Source organism: Bufo gargarizans, chromosome 7, assembly GCF_014858855.1.
Source record: "Bufo gargarizans isolate SCDJY-AF-19 chromosome 7, ASM1485885v1, whole genome shotgun sequence".
Taxonomy (NCBI): Eukaryota; Metazoa; Chordata; class Amphibia; order Anura; family Bufonidae; genus Bufo; species Bufo gargarizans.
Genome location: NC_058086.1, coordinates 126044481 through 126064579, shown reverse-complemented (window position 1 = coordinate 126064579; position 20099 = coordinate 126044481). Strand labels below are relative to the sequence as shown.

The 20099-nt window shown below is 43.1% G+C and overlaps 1 protein-coding gene across 2 annotated transcripts in view; it reads left to right on the top strand.

The window, feature by feature from the left end:
• The window catches only part of LOC122943120 (coagulation factor XIII B chain-like), a 447010-nt gene that overhangs the window by 387086 nt on the left and 39825 nt on the right, over positions 1 to 20099 (top strand). For both annotated transcript variants that reach the window (XM_044300587.1, XM_044300586.1), the window contains exon 14: positions 6723 to 6920. In XM_044300587.1, the coding sequence (XP_044156522.1) occupies positions 6723 to 6920 (198 nt within the window). The remainder of the gene's footprint in view (positions 1 to 6722; positions 6921 to 20099) is intronic.

The window sequence follows — 20099 nt, the reverse complement described above, 5'->3', positions numbered from 1 at the left end:
TGCAAGCCTGTTTCTTGCATGCATTCAAAATCGTAAAAGATGTACTTGTCAGTCATTTTTTTGGGGGTGTATGGCTGCATGTAACAAACATGGTCGTCAAATTTGTCAACCTGGCCGCCGCAGATGGGGCATTTTAAACCGTTACATTTGTGCTCATCGCCGTTGTCTATATATTTGTAACAAAATCCGCAAAAAGTTTTTTTCTTACAAAGAGCTTTATCACTAAGTGACAGGTTTCTATGTGTTTCAAAACATGCAGCTGATCGGCAGTACGTCCTACATATCGGGCAACGTGTATTATTAGACTGCTCCGCACATTTCGGGCTCTGGCACGCTTTACAAAACTGCATGCACCCGTGTCAGTTTTTATGACTGTATACAGTGCAACAAACATCGCAAAAATAATCACAGCCGATAAAGGCTTTTAGATTTTTTATGCCATAATAATGCTTTTCATGGTGCAATATATAGACGGTCTTTTCTTTAGCTGTGCGGGCTGTGTGATAATAACGCCACTGACCCCTATTGTGGTACAAAATTTTAATTGTGATGTTAAATTTTTTTTCAAATTCAGCAACGTCAGTAAAAGACACCAAACACCCCTCAGGTATTTGTAAGTCTCTATGCAGTTGTCGAGCTTTCTCTAACAAAGCAACATCGCCCAAAGCAGCACCCTCCAAAATAGCGTAAACACTAGCGGCCAGACAGACGTTATTATCGTAATTATTGAAATCGTATAAATGTTGTTTTTTACGATCAATAATACGACTATACGCGACACCGCCCAAACGTCTTCGGGCCCCACCACGGCGGCCCCTGACAATGATGACAACTAGTTTAAGTGTATTACCGGCTATGCACTCCGCGTTACTCTGTAAAGCGTTAGCGATATTGTTCAAAAATGTTTCGGCGCTAAATCCATCTCTAGAATACCTATTAGAAAAAATCGAATCAAATGTTTCACCGCCGTCTAAACGCAATTGTATGAAATCACCCGGCTCGGCGTCCCGTAAAATCCTATCTAGCAATGTCTGTATAGCAGCGTGTATTGCATCAAGAGCGTCAACAAATGAACGAACGGCTTCGAGGTTAGCGAATCTGAAGTGTTCCGTGTACATGGTACTGTTAAAATTCGCTAAGTCACGCTGTTGCTGATATACACGTTCTAGATAAACGGATCTAACATTTTGTGTTTCAGGGGGGCCTTCTGTAATAGCCGTGTTATATGTCCCGTCGCCTGAATGACGGCGCTTTGATTGTGTGTTAGAAGGTCTATTAGTGGGTGCGCTGTTTGGCCGACTGTGCTCCGCTTGCGCGGGCTGCGGTTGCTGATGTGTTTGTCCAGCGCTCAGACTAGTTGACGCACCAGTCTTGTTACGACACTCCTGTCTTTTTTTGCTAACTTTGTTCGGACGCGCCGGCGGCCCATTGTTACGCCGGCTACGCCTTTTTTCTCTAGCTCTTTTAGAGCGTTTAACTGAAAAACAGATTTTTATAGCCTTTTTTAACTTTCTAACCCTAGCACTTACAGTTGTTTTTGTGCTTTTAAAAGGGCGTCCACCACCACCACCAGTCATGACTAGTCAGTCTCGGCATAGCAGCTCTTTTTCAAGAGCGTCAAGATGCGTAATCAGTCGTCTGCATTTGTTACGCGTAGCGTGTATTTGTCCCTCAGTATTTTTGTTGGGACTGTTAAACGCTAGAGACGTAGAGTCTTTAACGTAACATTTTAAATGCAACGCCACGCGTGCCATTTTGTCATTACATTTCGCGATATCCCTCAACGCGTCGTACGTCTTTCCACCCCGACAATAACAGGAATGGACAAGAGGTGCGTCTCGCTGTTGGGGTTCGCTTATCTGTTGTACGTTGCTGCATGTGTCTGGCGTATCAAATGTGATGCGCTTTTTACAAGGTACTACATCCTGTGTATTGGGTGCTGGTGTTATGTCGCATAAAGCTGTAATATCATTTATTACGCTAGTTGGCTCACCACTCTGCAGACCCGGCAGCGGTGTTGTTAGAACTCCCGCTATCGGCGAAAACCGCTCCTGATGCTGTTTAGTGGTCGAGCGTTGTCTCTCTTTAGCGATTCGGGCTTTGTTGTTTTGTTTTCTTTTGGCTGAAAATTAAAGACAAACATTAAGATACAGTATTAAGAATTTTAAAGCGCTATAATTAAAGTGCTATTATAAAAATATTGAAAAATGCTAGAATTTATATAGTTGTGTTATTTAGATGTATCGCTACATAGCTAGATAAATGGGTATATCGATAGATAGATAGATAGATAGATAGATAGATAGACTGATAACTATATATGTCATTATGACTTTTATTAAAAATTTAAAGACAAGCCGCCAGCTGTATGTCTTAAGAACATCAAGCGGCGCTAATTACAACAGAGCACCCCGTGTAATATTAACTTACGGGCATCAGGACAACGGATGACCGACATTGCTGTATTTTCCGCAAGCCAACTGTCGCGGGCGTTAGTGATCGCCTCTGGTGGTTCGGTGAATGAAGCTGTTCTGTTGGTACGTACGCTACTACCCAACAGGCGGGCGTTGGTGATCGCCTCTGGTGGTTCGGGGCATGAAACAGTTCTGTTGGTCCGTGCGCTACTACCCGGCAGCTGAAAAACTTTAAATTACAAGGTTTGATTAAACATCATTGTTTTATAACCGCTTAAAAGTTATAGACATTGTTTTTTTGAGCCGCTGTAGCGGGATCCTTACCCTTTGTGTTAGCTTTCTTTGATACCGTTTTGGCGCCGCCGGTCGTGGCCATTTTTCTTTTCAACGCTGCATTTAAAGAAAGTATTAGACTTATATCGATTGTTTAAAATATATTACAGCCGCAATGCATTTTGATCCTTACGCTCTTTGCCCCGCTTGCTAGGCTTTTGTAGGCCCGCCTCGGAGAGTGTCGCGATGTCATCAATTGTATACACTTTTCTTTCCAGCGCTGTGTTTTATAAAAGTGTATTAGAAATATAGATAATGTTTAAAACAGCCAACATAAAAGAAGTCGATCGAGCCTTACGTGTTCTGGCTAGTCTGGTCGTCTGTTTCATTTCAGGGCGCCCTGGGGTTGTGAGATCGATAACTCGCGACGGATCGTTCTCTTTTAGCGCGCCAGAATTGTTGTTGCTGTTAACTTCAATGTTTGTATTTACTGTATTTTCAGTATCAACGTCTCTGGTCGCAATTCCTAAAATGTCGCGGATTTGGGTGTCTGTAATAAATGTACATGAAATATAGCGAGCTCTAAAACTACATATGTAATAAAAGCATAAGCTGTTTATACTTACCGGGTAGGCAAGGTGATGTCGGATTGTAATCGGGTTCGCTTGAAATATACGTATGAACTAGCCCCATACTGGGCGAATCGTCTGAAAACAATTGCGCACCACCTCCGCTAATGTACGACTCATAGTAATCATCGACCGCCATAAGCATCTGCGCATCAGGCATGTTGTCATCCCCCCACAAATCTTGGTACGATTCCATCTAAACGAAATGTATATTGTTAGTTAAACGTGGTATTTGGCGGTATGTATACATAGATAGAAAGCTATGTATCTAGCTAACAGGGAGATGTAAAGCTAGATAGTTAGATAGATAGATAGATAGATAGATAGATAGATAGATAGATATTAGATAGTTGGGTGTAGTTGGCTATATGTATACATAGATAAGTAAATGGTTCGTTAGATAGCTATGTAGATAGCTAACAGATATCTGGAGAGCTAGATAGATAGACAGATATGTATTAGATGGGTGGCGAGCTAGATAGCTAGCTATATAGCTAGACAGATAGATTAGATAGACACATAGATAGACGGATAGATGTATAGATAGCTAGATAGGTTGCTAGCTATAAGAGATAGATACATAGATAGATAGATAGATAGATAGATAGCTGTATAGGTGTATAGATCGATAGATTGCTAGAATTTAGATAGTTGTGGTATTTGTCGGCATGTACACATAGCTAAAATAAGACATATTGAATAAATAGTGAAAGATATTGTTAGTTAAAATATAATCTCATTTGCATGTGGTAAAAGAAAAAAAAAAAAAAGCCAGTTAGTAAAGCATTACGAATATAAATAAGCAACGTTACATAGCGACAGATAAAATAATGCATATTCAAAATAGTGAAAGCTTTAAATGCACAAGTGCAAATGGCTCATACCTTTAAATGTATTATGCCTTGCTGGTCTCTGCGTCTATTTGCCCGAGTCTCTCTGTGATAGCCTTGCAGAGCCTGGCCCCTGTTTATATAGGCTGTCCGTGTTGTAAAACATGTCAGGTGGTAGCGATTAGCATATTGATTAGCAACAAAGAAAAAAAAAAAAAAAAAAAAAAACTTATTTAAATTATCAAGTTGTATAAAATGATATAAAGAAATATCAAAGTGTTTAGCCTTTATATGAATGTTATAAATTGCAAAAATATTATTTATAATACCTAATTAAATTGTACTAGTTAAATTATGTTTATAAGAATTTATATGTTTTATTATAGTCCTTTTATGAATTAAGATTAATTCATAAAAAGGACTTATGAGTGTCTTTTGCATTTATTTAAATGAAACTTATCAACTTATCAATATGAATTGATATAAATTCATATCAAATTCATATAAAACTGGGTAGCTTTTATATCTTAAGGAGATATTTTGCAACTCCTTTATGAAGTTTTATATAAAATGAGATTTTATAAGGGGGGTTAAATCAAGTATATGAATACAGGCCTGGAAAAATGGCCAGCTGTTTTAATGAGCCTCAAGTTATCAACTTGAATTGATATAAATTCATATCAAATTCATATAAAACTGGGTAGCTTTTATATCTCAGAGACCGTGGGAAAACGGCCAGCTGTTTTAATGAGCCTGTCTGTAGAAAAAGTATCGATTACCAGGATAAATCGTTTGGCCGGTCTAAAAGCTGTGTTTTTGATATCCATGACAGAGGTCATGCCCTTGTATAGCCGCTCGTTTGTGAGAAGTCTGGGAAAAATCTGGAATTAGGCCAGGTTTGTTTACACAAATAGAGACTGTGAGAGATCTGGGAAAATAGCTTTTAGAAATATGTTTAAAGACATTTGTGTTCTGCAATTTATGAAACTTCTAAGAGGTGCCAATATATGAGAAGCATTTTAGCAGACATCTGAGACGCAGATCGGGTGGCATGGGCTGGGAAACTCTTTAATTAAGCCATCTGCCGGCAATCGGTCGTTGCATTAGAAAAGGTTTGTTTACACAAATACAGACTGACATATCTGGGAAAATTTTTGTGTTCGTCAGTTTTATCAAACATTTAAGAGGTGCCAATATATGAGATGCAGTCTAGCAGACATCTGAGAAGTGCCATTATAAACTAGTATCAAACTATATAAATCCAATACCAGACGATATCAATTTTATAGCAGCTTTGATATCAAATTTATATCAAGCTATATCAAATTTATATCAAGCTATATAAAAGGGGGCGTGTAAAAAGGGGCGTGGTACCTGTCACTTTGACGAAACATATCTACTCTTACTACTACTGCAATGTGTAATAGAATGGTTTATCTATTAGCTAATCTTTACACTGTTCTATTGGCCCCTTCACTCTCACAATTGTGTGGATAAAGTCTACCGATTATCTCCCTACACAAAATTTACATTTTGCAAATAAAGTCTTTCCTAATCACTGTCCCTAGTGCCTGTCCCTAGTGCATCTCTTCCTGCACTAAGTACACAATAAGGCCTCATGCACATGTCCGTGAAATACGGACTGTGTGATACCGGCCTGGATTTCTTCTAAAAGCAGGAGCGCACGGCGTCATTGGTTGCTATGACGCCGTGCGCTTCCTGCTGCCGCCGCAGTACAGTAATACACTGGTGTGATCTATACCAGTGTGTTACTGTACTACGGCAGCAGCAGTAAGCGCACGGCGTCATAGCAACCAATGACGCCGTGCGCTCCTGCACTCAGAAGAAATCCAGGCCGGTATCACACAGACCGTGTTTCACGGACACGTGCATGAGGCTTAAAATGGACCAGCCAGAATGAGGCTTTTTATAGGCCTGTGACATCACAGGGGTTGGCCATCTGCTGATTGGCTGGCTGCACTGCATTATGAGTGATCCTTCATTCCTGGGCTTTTTACTATCACTTTGTAAGATGTGCAACAGTCATTTTGGGAAATATTCAATTCATTACAAAAAAGCGCAAGGAAATTCGGATTCATGACTAATCAAAAGTTTCCTGAAATTCGGAATATATTCCACTTGTTCAACTTTGATTTGCTCAACACTAATCATGTTCTTTTCACTTCATACATACTGTACGTACTTAGTACTTTGTGTTGGTCTATCACATAAAATCCCTACAAAATATATTTAAGTTTGTGGGTTTAACGTGAAAAAATGTGAAAGGTTCAGGGGGTATAAATGTTTTTTTTTTTTTTTTTTCAGTCTTTCAGTATTTTAATCTTTTTCTTTTTTCTTATTCTGCCTTAATATTTTTAACATTTTAATAGTTTTCCATACAGTTAAAGTTTCATTTTACCATAGTTTTATTTTACAGTGGTAGATGCATTTAAAATGACAAAGTCAAGGTAAAAAATGTGGTATTATTGTCCGAGGTAAGACGGACTGGCTGTAATTGTCCTGTATGTAAAAAGTGATTTGTATAATAGAGTTACAGTGACTACTTTATGTTTCAGAGCCGTGTACTGCAAAGGAAAGGGACATGGAAAGTAATAATATACAACTAAAGTGGAGACCTGATAGAAAGTTTTACAGTAGACATGGTGAGACTATAGAGTTTATTTGTAAACCTGGATATGAAGCTCTTCCTGACACACAGATGAGAATTACTTGTAATGAAGGAAATCTGGAATATCCAAAATGCTTCAAGAGAGGTAAGTGTCAAACATAGGTGTGTGCACCGAGTGATCCGATTTATTGCTGCTACCACCAAGTAATGCTGCTGCCAGTGTTGTAACCTTGTTACAGGTTTGGTTCTGGTACTGTATGTGTGCAGTAAGCTTGGTTCTGTTACTGTATCCAGACACCAGAAGTGTCTTGGAAGATCCTTGTGTGGTGAAAAATGCTGGAATTTAGGCCTCTTTCACACTACCGTTTTTTTTCCCGTTTTTTGTACTCCGTATGCATTCCGTTTCCGTATTTCCGTTTTTCCGTTCCGTTGAAAGATAGAACATGTCCTATTATTGCCCGCAAATCACGTTCGGTGGCTGCATTCAAGTCGATGGGTCTGCAAAAAAATAATGGAACACATACGGAAATGCATCCGTATGTCTTCCGTATCCGTTTGCGGAACCATCTATTGAAAATGTTATGCCCAGCCCAATTTTTTCTATGTAATTGCTGTACACTGTATATGCCATATGGAAAAACGGAAACACAACAGAAACAAAAAAACGGAACAAAGGATCCGTGTAAAACAGACCGCAAAACACTGAAAGCCATACGGTAGTGTGAAAGAGGCCTTAGGCCGAATGCACACGGCCGTGAGCGGACCGTGGAACCACGGGCTGGATTCCTGCTGAGAGCAGGAGCGCAGGGCGTCATTGGTTGCTATGACACCGTGCGCTTCCTGCTGCCGCCGCAATACAGTAGTACACTGGTATAGATCATAACAGTGTATTACTGTATTGCGCCGGCAGCAGGAAGCGCACAGCGTCATAGCAACCAATGACGCCATGCGCTCCTGCTCTCAGCAGGAATCCAGCCCGTGAAAACACGGCTGTGTGCATTCGGCCTTACTCTGAGGATTTTGCTGTGGAGTTAATGCAGGTTTTGCTGCAGATTTCACCCTATGCATTACAAAGGGTGAAATCTTTGGTGGATTTTCACAGCGTATATTGATATGCTGTGGATTTAAAATTTTCTCTGCAGGTCAGTTTACGCAGTAAATTTTTTGAGAGTGAATGGTTAAGACTACTTTCACACCTGTGTTAGGTGCGGATCCGTCTGGTATCTGCACAGACGGATCCGCACCTATAAATGCAAATGATAGTATCCGTTCAGAACGGATCCGTCTGCATTCTATGTAAAAAAAAGTCTAAGTCTAATACGTTTGCAATTGCACCATATTGTGTCAACGTCAAACGGATCTGTCCACATTGACTTACATTGTAAGTCAGGACGGATCCTTATGGCTCTGCACCGCCAGGCGGACCCCAAAACGTTGCAAGCAGCATTTTGGTGTCCGCCTCCAAAGCGGAGCGGCGGCGGAACGGAGCCAAACTGATGCATTCTGAACGGATCCGCATTTATTCAGAATGCATTGGGGCTAAACTGATCTGTTTGGGGCCGCTTGTGAGATCCTTGAAACGGATCTCACAGGCGGACACTGAAACGCTGGTGTGAAAGTAGCCTAAAACTTCCTAATACACAGAGTATATGCAACCAATGTGAACAAAGCCTTACAGAATGTTTAATGTGTTTAATTTTAGTTTAACACCCTCCAGGACCAGGCCACGTATGGTAGCTTCTGTATTGTGATTTTACCATTATCCTCACCATGATCACACCCCCTCTCCTTCTGTTTAACTGCAAAGATGCTGTGGTCACTTTTGGCTGCTCCTATGAGAAGATAAATGGCTGGGATTGGAGTTATTGCCAATCCTGATCGCTGAAGCCAGGTGACAGCTGTGTTATACAGTCTGCACTCACTGTGTATGAAGTGGGCTCAGCTCCTGAGTCTGCTCCATATACGTCTTAACGTCTTATGCACCCTATTAACCATTTCATGCATAAATATAAACCAAGGGGCGTGACGTGGTTAAGAGGGTGTTCTCAACTGGGACATGCCATACCTACAGAAAATGCCATAAATATTAGATGGTTGCATGTCCCACCTCTGTGGAGAATGTACTGTAGGTTCATTGACTCCTGACCCAACAGGCATCTTCATCAAGGTAGAGAATGATCAGAGAGGTGGCTTTCTCCATTTACTTCTATAATAGTAACATAAACAATCAAGCAACGATTACCTCTGAATTAATTCTACACCAGGTTGTGGGGCCAGCATGACCTAAGTTCTCCATATTGGGTCAGATATTTATGGCATAACCAAAGGACAAAACATAAATGTCCACATTTGGAATACCTCCAGTTTATGATAGATGTAAACAAAATTAATACTGTAATATGTTTGCTATTTTCTTTTCTATTTTTATACCCATCCCTGGCAGCTGCCATATTGTGGACTCAAACCTTCCTGTATTGCCTGCATGGACAGTTTTGCAGAGAGTTTGTATAGCAGCTGCAATAATATAAACCAAGCTAAAAGAGTAAAATGAAATCAAACAAAAAATGCAGATTATTCATTTATCAAGAGTAAAACTTGCTTCTAGACACAAACTCTATATGTAAAGGCTTCTCCTTCACACCAGCTCCGGCCTTCAATTGTTTTACATGGGTAAAAGATTTAATTTTTTTTTGCCCGGAAGCTGGCACCCCATAAAGTACACAACATAGAAGAAAGAGACTCTACGATATATTGCAAAAACAAAGAGAAAGAGGCAATGAAACTATTGGAAGAACTACAGAAGGAAATGTAGCGTCTCGCTAGTACCCCCACTTTAGACCTAAATTGACATTTACCCATCCATTTTCACAATACGCAAATATAGACACATTTCTGGAGCTAATCACTAGAGATGAGCGAAGTATTGGGAAATTCGATTTGGCTGCTTCGCTGAATTTTCCCCAAAAAAGTTTATGGGCAGCATAACGGATCTGTCTAGTTTCTATTATGCAGGACTGGACTCCTGCATAATGGAAACCAGGACGGATCCGTTATGTTGCCCATAGACCTATATTATGAAGGATCACAACGGAATGGCTCTTAAAGGCTTCCGTTTTGTTTTTGTCTTATGGATTCCGTTATTTTCCATTATAACCATGTTATAACTGAAAGACATAACGGAATCCATAACGCTGATGTTACATAACACTTAGTTTGTTACATCAAGGAGCGATGTGCCTCTCCCCATCAATGTACCCCTCAGATGCCGCGTTCATACATGATCTCAGCATCTGAGAGTAAAAACTGTGTGAAATTTACAGAATTTTTTTTTTTTTTATCATACTTACCTCCTCCATTTGCTCACAATGGACCGGTCACCGCCATCTTGCTTGAAGATCTGGAGCGAAATCGAAATCTTGCATGGCCCGAGATTACGTCATCAGGCCGGTCGGTGTGATGACGTCATGCGTCACTAAGAAAAAAAGACAATGCAACAGCACTCTGCAAACACAAAGTACAATAAGGCCATAATTATAGAAAACATTCTGGTGCTAATGCTACATTTATTTAGCAAATTTGAAATTCTTGGCAAATACATTTTGTACAGAATTTTTTGGGCCTGTCTGCCAAATATGAATTTCTCTGCTCTTAAGGTATCTGTACCTCACAAAATAGTTATTACTTTACATTTTCAATATGTCTACTATATGTTGGCTTCATTTTGTAGGTATTTTTTACTTTATTTTGGATGTTAGATGGCTTAGAATTTTAGATTACATTTTTCAACATTTCAAAAAAAAATATATCATTTTTTTAAGTACCAATTCAGTTATAAAGTAATTTGGAGGTGCTTATGTAATATAAACTAGATAAATATATATAAGAAAATTACGCTAAAACAAAATAACAAATGTTTTATTATGATGTTCGAATAAAATATAGGGGTGTCTACCCACACTGCAATAAGCAGCTGAATGAAACGTCACTAATTTGTGGGACCAACCATCCTCATAACACCACTAGTAAAGGTGGAAATGTAAATAAGCAGCATGATCAGTGTGTCCCACAAATTAAACCCAACACTGGGGGGAATACCACCACAAGGTCCAGAGTCTGAACCTGGTTGGGGTACTGTACAACTGGATACCTGGTACCAGGTGTAGCGCCAAATATCGCCAGATATCGCCTTAACAGTGGATGTCAGCGCGCATAACATCCACTGCACTGAAACAATTCAGGTGTGGGACTGAGACAAAATTAATGGGAGCCTCTGAGTTTGACTGGTGTGTCAAAATCACTGACTCATCTGACAGTCCTATGTGGTCTATGCTCAACGCGTTTCCATGCACAGAGGTGCACTTCATCAGGCGCAACATGCACCGTAACTGGAGCCCACAGCCTCTGATGTAGGTGTTCACTTAAGGCTACAAAGAGAGGGCAGAGGTAGGGTGACCTGCTTGTGACTGAATTCCTGAGGCACGGCATAATGACTGGAACCTACAGCCCTGCCTAAGCCGTCCACCACGAATCTAAATTCCCTCCGGAAGAGGGAAATAGAGAGGAAAAAGAGCGCACAATAGGGTAATATGTTCAACCAGGTAATATTATCAAGTGAGAAATGTCCAAACTCACCTTATAGAGTTGTGCTCCAGCAGGCACAACTCTACTGTAGACTTAATAGAAATAAGACCTTTATACTAGGACTGCAGCCGCAGATTGTGTAGTCTCTTGGATGGGATGTCCAGTCCCCCAAAAGAAATTCGTAGTGAAGGAAAGAGGTTCTGCGTCGGCGCAAAATCACTAGAGATGGAAAAAATCACTAGAGAATCAGTAGAGATGGTCTTAATGGATGAATTCTTCTTGTTTAATAATTTATTAAACAAGAAGAATTCATCCATTAAGACCGTCTTTACTAGTGATTTCGCGCCGACGCAGAACCTCTTTCCTTCACTAAGAATCATCCATTGGCTGACAAACAAGCAGGCGGAGCTACGTCAGTCCTGGGAAAAGCGCTATGCGCCGCAGTCCAAAGGGAACTTCATGGCGGCTCTGTATGAAAATGCCATCAGAGTTTCAATTCCTAAAATATTGTAAGTGGAATGGGATAAAGAAAAAGGAGAAGAAAAAAGAGAACGAGTGTTAACACAAAGCAAAACACAACGGTATGATAATCATAAACACAATAGACGTATATGAGGCCAAATACATATTCATATGAATGGCACAAAATAAATGGCATCATTGAGGCCAGATGGTTTGATGGTGTTTAAAGAAAAAATCCATTGCGCCTCTTTCTGCAGGAGGATGCCGTCATAATCACCGCCGCTTGATGACTTTTTTTTACAGAATCAATCACCTGAAACTTAACAGATGACACTTTGCCACTGTGACAGTCAGACACATGACGTTCAATAGGGGTGTCTTTAAAGTTTTTAATGTCAGTAACATGCTCCCCTATACACGTCTGAGCTCCCTAATAGTTTTGCCGACATATTTGATGCCACAGACACATGTCATCAAATAAATCACACCAACTGACTTGCAGTTGAAAAATGACCTAATAAAATAGGTCTTGTCTATAATGCCACATAACTTGCAAGATCCACAGGGGAATGTCCCTGTAAGGGAAATCCGCTACCAGACTATTGTTTTGGACTTTGATATAGACTATGTGTCAACATGTCTCGTAAATTGTTGCTACGTCGATAGGTGATGGATAGTCTGGCTGGAATCATATTCTCAACGTCTGGATCAGATTTGAGTATGTCCCAATGATCAAACACCATCAAACCATCTGGCCTCAATGATGCCATTTCTTTTGTGCCATTCATATGAATATGTATTTGGCCTCATATACGTCTATTGTGTTTATGCTTATCAAGTGTTATGATCCTCTGAATCCAATTGGCTCCCTACCGCTGTGTTTTGTTTTGCGGTGTGTTAACACTCGTTCTCTTTTTTTCTTCTCCTTTTTCTTTATCCCATTCCACTTACAATATTTTAGGTATTAATACTCCGATGTCATGTTTATATAGAGCCGCCCTGAAGTTCCCTTTTGACTGCGGCGCAAAACGCTTTCAATGCTGTGAATGCGGGGGGGGCGGCGGGGCGGGGTTTCACCCTCTGCGTGTGTCAGATGAGTCAGTGATTTTGACACACCAGTCAAACTCAGCGGCTCCCATTAATTTTGTCTCAGTTCCGCACCTAAATTGTTTCAGTGCAGTGGATGTTATGCGCGCTGACATCCACTGTTAATTAAGGCAGTATCTGGTGCTACACCAGGTATCCAGTTGTACAGTACCCCACTCAGGTTCAGACTCTGGACCTTGTGGTGGTATGCCCCCCAGTGTTGGTGGGTTTAGTTAGTGGGACACACTGATCATGCTGCTTATATACATTCCCACCTTTACTAGTAGTGTTATGAGGATGGTTGGTCCCACAAATTAGTGATTAGGGATGAGCGAACTCGAACTGTATAGTTCGGGTTCGTACCGAATTTTGGGGTGTCCGTGACACGGACCCGAACCCGGACATTTTCGTAAAAGTCCGGGTTCGGGTTCGGTGTTCGTCGCTTTCTTCGCGCTTTTGTGACGCTTTCTTGGCGCTTTTTGAAAGGCTGCAAAGCAGCCAATCAACAAGCGTCATACTACTTGCCCCAAGAGGCCATCACAGCCATGCCTACTATTGGCATGGCTGTGATTGGCCAGAGCACCATGTGACCCAGCCTCTATTTAAGCTGGAGTCACATAGCGCCGCCCGTCACTCTGCTCTGATTAGCGTAGGGAGAGGTTGCGGCTGCGACAGTAGGGCGAGATTAGGCAGATTAACTCCTCCAAAGGACTTGATTAACTGATCGATCTGCAGCTGTGGATCATTGAGCTGCTGATCCTCAATTGCTCACTGTTTTTAGGCTGCACAGACCGTTTGTCAGTCTCATTTTTCTGGGGTGATCGGCGGCCATTTTGTGTCTTGTGGTGCGCCAGCACAAGCTGCGACCAAGTGCATTTAACCCTCAATGGTGTGGTTGTTTTTTGGCTAAAGCCTACATCAGGGTGAAGCTGTCACACCAAGTGCATTTAACCAGCAATAGTCTGTTCATTTTTTGGCCATATACAAAATCAGGGGCAAGCTGCGCCTGTCACCAAGTGCATTTAACCCTCAATGGTGTGGTTGTTTTTTGGCTAAAGCCTACATCAGGGTGAAGCTGTCACACCAAGTGCATTTAACCAGCAATAGTCTGTTCATTTTTTGGCCATATACAAAATCAGGGGCAAGCTGCGCCTGTCACCAAGTGCATTTAACCCTCAATGGTGTGGTTGTTTTTTGGCTAAAGCCTACATCAGGGTGAAGCTGTCACACCAAGTGCATTTAACCAGCAATAGTCTGTTCATTTTTTGGCCATATACAAAATCAGGGGCAAGCTGCGCCTGTCACCAAGTGCATTTAACCCTCAATGGTGTGGTTGTTTTTTGGCTAAAGCCTACATCAGGGTGAAGCTGTCACACCAAGTGCATTTAACCAGCAATAGTCTGTTCATTTTTTGGCCATATCCCAGTCTAATTCTGTCACTAAATCCATACCGGTCACCCAGCGCCTAAATACTAGGCCTCAAATTTATATCCAGCTAAATCTGTCCCTAGTGCTGTAGCTGGGCGAGTTATTTAGTGTCCGTTCAAGCACATTTCTTGTTCTGGGTTGAAATACAATTCCCAATTTAGCAATTTCATAATTTAGTGGTTCCTGCTATATCAGAGCTATTTGAAATCTATCCCAAAAAGGGTATATAATATTGAAGGTGCACATTGGGTCATTCAGAATAACTTCACACACACCCGCTACTGTGTATTTCCAAGTCTAATTCTGTCACTAAACCCATACCTGTCACCCAGCGCCTAAATACTAGGCCTCAAATTTAAATCCCTCTAAATCTCTCGTTACCCACCGCTGTACTGTTGTTGCTGGGCAAGATATTTAGTGTCCGTCAAAGCACATTTTTTGTTCTGGGTTGAAGTACAATTCCCAATTTAGCAATTTCATAATTTAGTGGTTTCTGCTATATCAGAGCTATTTGAAATCTATCCCTAAAAGGGTATATAATATTGAAGGTGCACATAGGGTCATTCAGAATAACTTCACACACACGCTTCTGTGCATTTCCAAGTCTAATTCTGTCACTAAATCCATACCGGTGACCCAGCGCCTAAATACTAGGCCTCAAATTTAAATCCCTCTAAATCTCTCGTTACCCACCACTGTACTGTTGTTGCTGGGCAAGATATTTAGTGTCCGTCAAAGCACATTTTTTGTTCTGGGTTGAAGTACAATTCCCAATTTAGCAATTTCATAATTTAGTGGTTTCTGCTATATCAGAGCTATTTGAAATCTATCCCTAAAAGGGTATATAATATTGAAGGTGCACATAGGGTCATTCAGAATAACTTCACACACACGCTTCTGTGCATTTCCAAGTCTAATTCTGTCACTAAATCCATACCGGTGACCCAGCGCCTAAATACTAGGCCTCAAATTTAAATCCCTCGAAATCTCTCGTTACCCACCGCTGTACTGTTGTTGCTGGGCAAGATATTTAGTGTCCGTCAAAGCACATTTTTTGTTCTGGGTTGAAGTACAATTCCCAATTTAGCAATTTCATAATTTAGTGGTTTCTGCTATATCAGAGCTATTTGAAATCTATCCCTAAAAGGGTATATAATATTGAAGGTGCACATAGGGTCATTCAGAATAACTTCACACACACGCTTCTGTGCATTTCCAAGTCTAATTCTGTCACTAAATCCATACCGGTGACCCAGCGCCTAAATACTAGGCCTCAAATTTAAATCCCTCTAAATCTCTCGTTACCCACCGCTGTACTGTTGTTGCTGGGCAAGATATTTAGTGTCCGTTAAAGCACATTTTTTGTTCTGGGTTGAAGTACAATTCCCAATTTAGCAATTTCATAATTTAGTGGTTCCTGCTATATCAGAGCTATTTGAAATCTATCCCAAAAAGGGTATATAATATTGAAGGTGCACATTGGGTCATTCAGAATAACTTCACACACACCCGCTACTGTGTATTTCCAAGTCTAATTCTGTCACTAAACCCATACCTGTCACCCAGCGCCTAAATACTAGGCCTCAAATTTAAATCCCTCTAAATCTCTCGTTACCCACCGCTGTACTGTTGTTGCTGGGCAAGATATTTAGTGTCCGTCAAAGCACATTTTTTGTTCTGGGTTGAAGTACAATTCCCAATTTAGCAATTTCATAATTTAGTGGTTTCTGCTATATCAGAGCTATTTGAAATCTATCCCTAAAAGGGTATATAATATTGAAGGTGCACATAGGGTCATTCAGAATAACTTCACACACACGCTTCTGTGCATTTCCAAGTCTAATTCTGTCACTAAATCCATACCGGTGACCCAGCGCCTAAATACTAGGCCTCAAATTTAAATCCCTCTAAATCTCTCGTTACCCACCGCTGTACTGTTGTTGCTGGGCAAGATATTTAGTGTCCGTCAAAGCACATTTTTTGTTCTGGGTTGAAGTACAATTCCCAATTTAGCAATTTCATAATTTAGTGGTTCCTGCTATATCAGAGCTATTTGAAATCTATCCCAAAAAGGGTATATAATATTGAAGGTGCACATTGGGTCATTCAGAATAACTTCACACACACCCGCTACTGTGTATTTCCAAGTCTAATTCTGTCACTAAACCCATACCTGTCACCCAGCGCCTAAATACTAGGCCTCAAATTTAAATCCCTCTAAATCTCTCGTTACCGCTGTACTGTTGTAGCTGGGAAAGTTATTTAGTGCCCGTCAAAGCACATTTTTTGTTCTGGGTTGAAGTACAATTCCCAATTTAGCAATTTCATAATTTAGTGGTTCCTGCTATATCAGAGCTATTTGAAATCTATCCCAAAAAGGGTATATAATATTCAAGGTGCACATTGGGTCATTCAGAATAACTTCACACACACGCTTCTGTGCATTTCCAAGTCTAATTCTGTCACTAAATCCATACCGGTCACCCAGCGCCTAAATACTAGGCCTCAAATTTATATCCCGCTGAATTTGAATACAATACATTGGGCCAAATAATATATTTGTTGTTGTGGTGAACCATAACAATGAGAAAAACATCTAGTAAGGGACGCGGACGTGGACATGGTCGTGGTGGTGTTAGTGGACCCTCTGGTGCTGGGAGAGGACGTGGCCGTTCTGCCACATCCACACGTCCTAGTGTACCAACTACCTCAGGTCCCAGTAGCCGCCAGAATTTACAGCGATATATGGTGGGGCCCAATGCCGTTCTAAGGATGGTAAGGCCTGAGCAGGTACAGGCATTAGTCAATTGGGTGGCCGACAGTGGATCCAGCACGTTCACATTATCTCCCACCCAGTCTTCTGCAGAAAGCGCACAGATGGCGCCTGAAAACCAACCCCATCAGTCTGTCACATCACCCCCATGCATACCAGGGAAACTGTCTCAGCCTCAAGTTATGCAGCAGTCTCTTATGCTGTTTGAAGACTCCGCTGGCAGGGTTTCCCAAGGGCATCCACCTAGCCCTTCCCCAGCGGTGAAAGACATAGAATGCACTGACGCACAACCACTTATGTTTCCTGATGATGAGGACATGGGAATACCACCTCAGCATGTCTCTGATGATGACGAAACACAGGTGCCAACTGCTGCGTCTTTCTGCAGTGTGCAGACTGAACAGGAGGTCAGGGATCAAGACTGGGTGGAAGACGATGCAGGGGACGATGAGGTCCTAGACCCCACATGGAATGAAGGTCGTGCCACTGACTTTCACAGTTCGGAGGAAGAGGCAGTGGTGAGACCGAGCCAACAGCGTAGCAAAAGAGGGAGCAGTGGGCAAAAGCAGAACACCCGCCGCCAAGAGACTCCGCCTGCTACTGACCGCCGCCATCTGGGACCGAGCACCCCAAAGGCAGCTTCAAGGAGTTCCCTGGCATGGCACTTCTTCAAACAATGTGCTGACGACAAGACCCGAGTGGTTTGCACGCTGTGCCATCAGAGCCTGAAGCGAGGCATTAACGTTCTGAACCTGAGCACAACCTGCATGACCAGGCACCTGCATGCAAAGCATGAACTGCAGTGGAGTAAACACCTTAAAACCAAGGAAGTCACTCAGGCTCCCCCTGCTACCTCTTCTGCTGCTGCCGCCTCGGCCTATTCTGCTGCTGCCGCCTCGGCCTCTTCCTCCGCCTCTGGAGGAACGTTGGCACCTGCCGCCCAGCAAACAGGGGATGTACCACCAACACCACCACCACCACCTCCGTCACCAAGCGTCTCAACCATGTCACACGCCAGCGTTCAGCTCTCCATCTCACAAACATTTGATAGAAAGCGTAAATTCCCACCTAGCCACCCTCGATCCCTGGCCCTGAATGCCAGCATTTCTAAACTACTGGCCTATGAAATGCTGTCATTTAGGCTGGTGGACACAGACAGCTTCAAACAGCTCATGTCGCTTGCTGTCCCACAGTATGTTGTTCCCAGCCGGCACTACTTCTCCAAGAGAGCCGTGCCTTCCCTGCACAACCAAGTATCCGATAAAATCAAGTGTGCACTGCGCAACGCCATCTGTAGCAAGGTCCACCTAACCACAGATACGTGGACCAGTAAGCACGGCCAGGGACGCTATATCTCCCTAACTGCACACTGGGTAAATGTAGTGGCAGCTGGGCCCCAGGCGGAGAGCTGTTTGGCGCACGTCCTGCCGCCGCCAAGGATCGCAGGGCAACATTCTTTGCCTCCTGTTGCCACCTCCTCCTTCTCGGCTTCCTCCTCCTCTTCTTCCACCTGCTCATCCAGTCAGCCACACACCTTCACCACCAACTTCAGCACAGCCCGGGGTAAACGTCAGCAGGCCATTCTGAAACTCATATGTTTGGGGGACAGGCCCCACACCGCACAGGAGTTGTGGCGGGGTATTGAACAACAGACCGACGAGTGGTTGCTGCCGGTGAGCCTCAAGCCCGGCCTGGTGGTGTGTGATAATGGGCGAAATCTCGTTGCAGCTCTGGGACTAGCCAATTTGACGCACATCCCTTGCTTGGCGCATGTGCTGAATTTGGTGGTGCAGAAGTTCATTCACAACTACCCCGACATGTCAGAGCTGCTGCATAAAGTGCGGGCCGTCTGTTCGCGCTTCCGGCGTTCACATCCTGCCGCTGCTCGCCTGTCTGCGCTACAGCGTAACTTCGGCCTTCCCGCTCACCGCCTCATATGCGACGTGCCCACCAGGTGGAACTCCACCTTGCACATGCTGGACAGACTGTGCGAGCAGCAGCAGGCCATAGTGGAGTTTCAGCTGCAGCACGCACGGGTCAGTCGCACTACAGAACAGCACCACTTCACCACCAATGACTGGGCCTCCATGCGAGACCTGTGTGCCCTGTTGCGCTGTTTCGAGTACTCCACCAACATGGCCAGTGGCGATGACACCGTTATCAGCGTTACAATACCACTTCTATGTCTCCTTGAGAAAACACTTAGGGCGATGATGGAACAGGAGGTGGCCCAGGAGGAGGAGGAGGAGGATGAGGAAGAGGGGTCATTTTTAGCACTTTCAGGCCAGTCTCTTCGAAGTGACTCAGAGGGAGGTTTTTTGCAACAGCAGAGGCCAGGTACAAATGTGGCCAGCCAGGGCCCACTACTGGAGGACGAGGAGGACGAGGATGAGGAGGAGGTGGAGGAGGATGAGGATGAAGCATGGTCACAGCGGGGTGGCACCCAACGCAGCTCGGGTCCATCACTGGTGCGTGGCTGGGGGGAAAGGCAGGACGATGACGATACGCCTCCCACAGAGGACAGCTTGTCCTTACCCCTGGGCAGCCTGGCACACATGAGCGACTACATGCTGCAGTGCCTGCGCAACGACAGCAGAGTTGCCCACATTTTAACCTGTGCGGACTACTGGGTTGCCACCCTGCTGGATCCACGCTACAAAGACAATGTGCCCACCTTACTTCCTGCACTGGAGCGTGATAGGAAGATGCGCGAGTACAAGCGCACGTTGGTAGACGCGCTACTGAGAGCATTCCCAAATGTCACAGGGGAACAAGTGGAAGCCCAAGGCCAAGGCAGAGGAGGAGCAAGAGGTCGCCAAGGCAGCTGTGTCACGGCCAGCTCCTCTGAGGGCAGGGTTAGCATGGCAGAGATGTGGAAAACTTTTGTCAACACGCCACAGCTAACTGCACCACCACCTGATACGCAACGTGTTAGCAGGAGGCAACATTTCACTAACATGGTGGAACAGTACGTGTGCACACCCCTCCACGTAC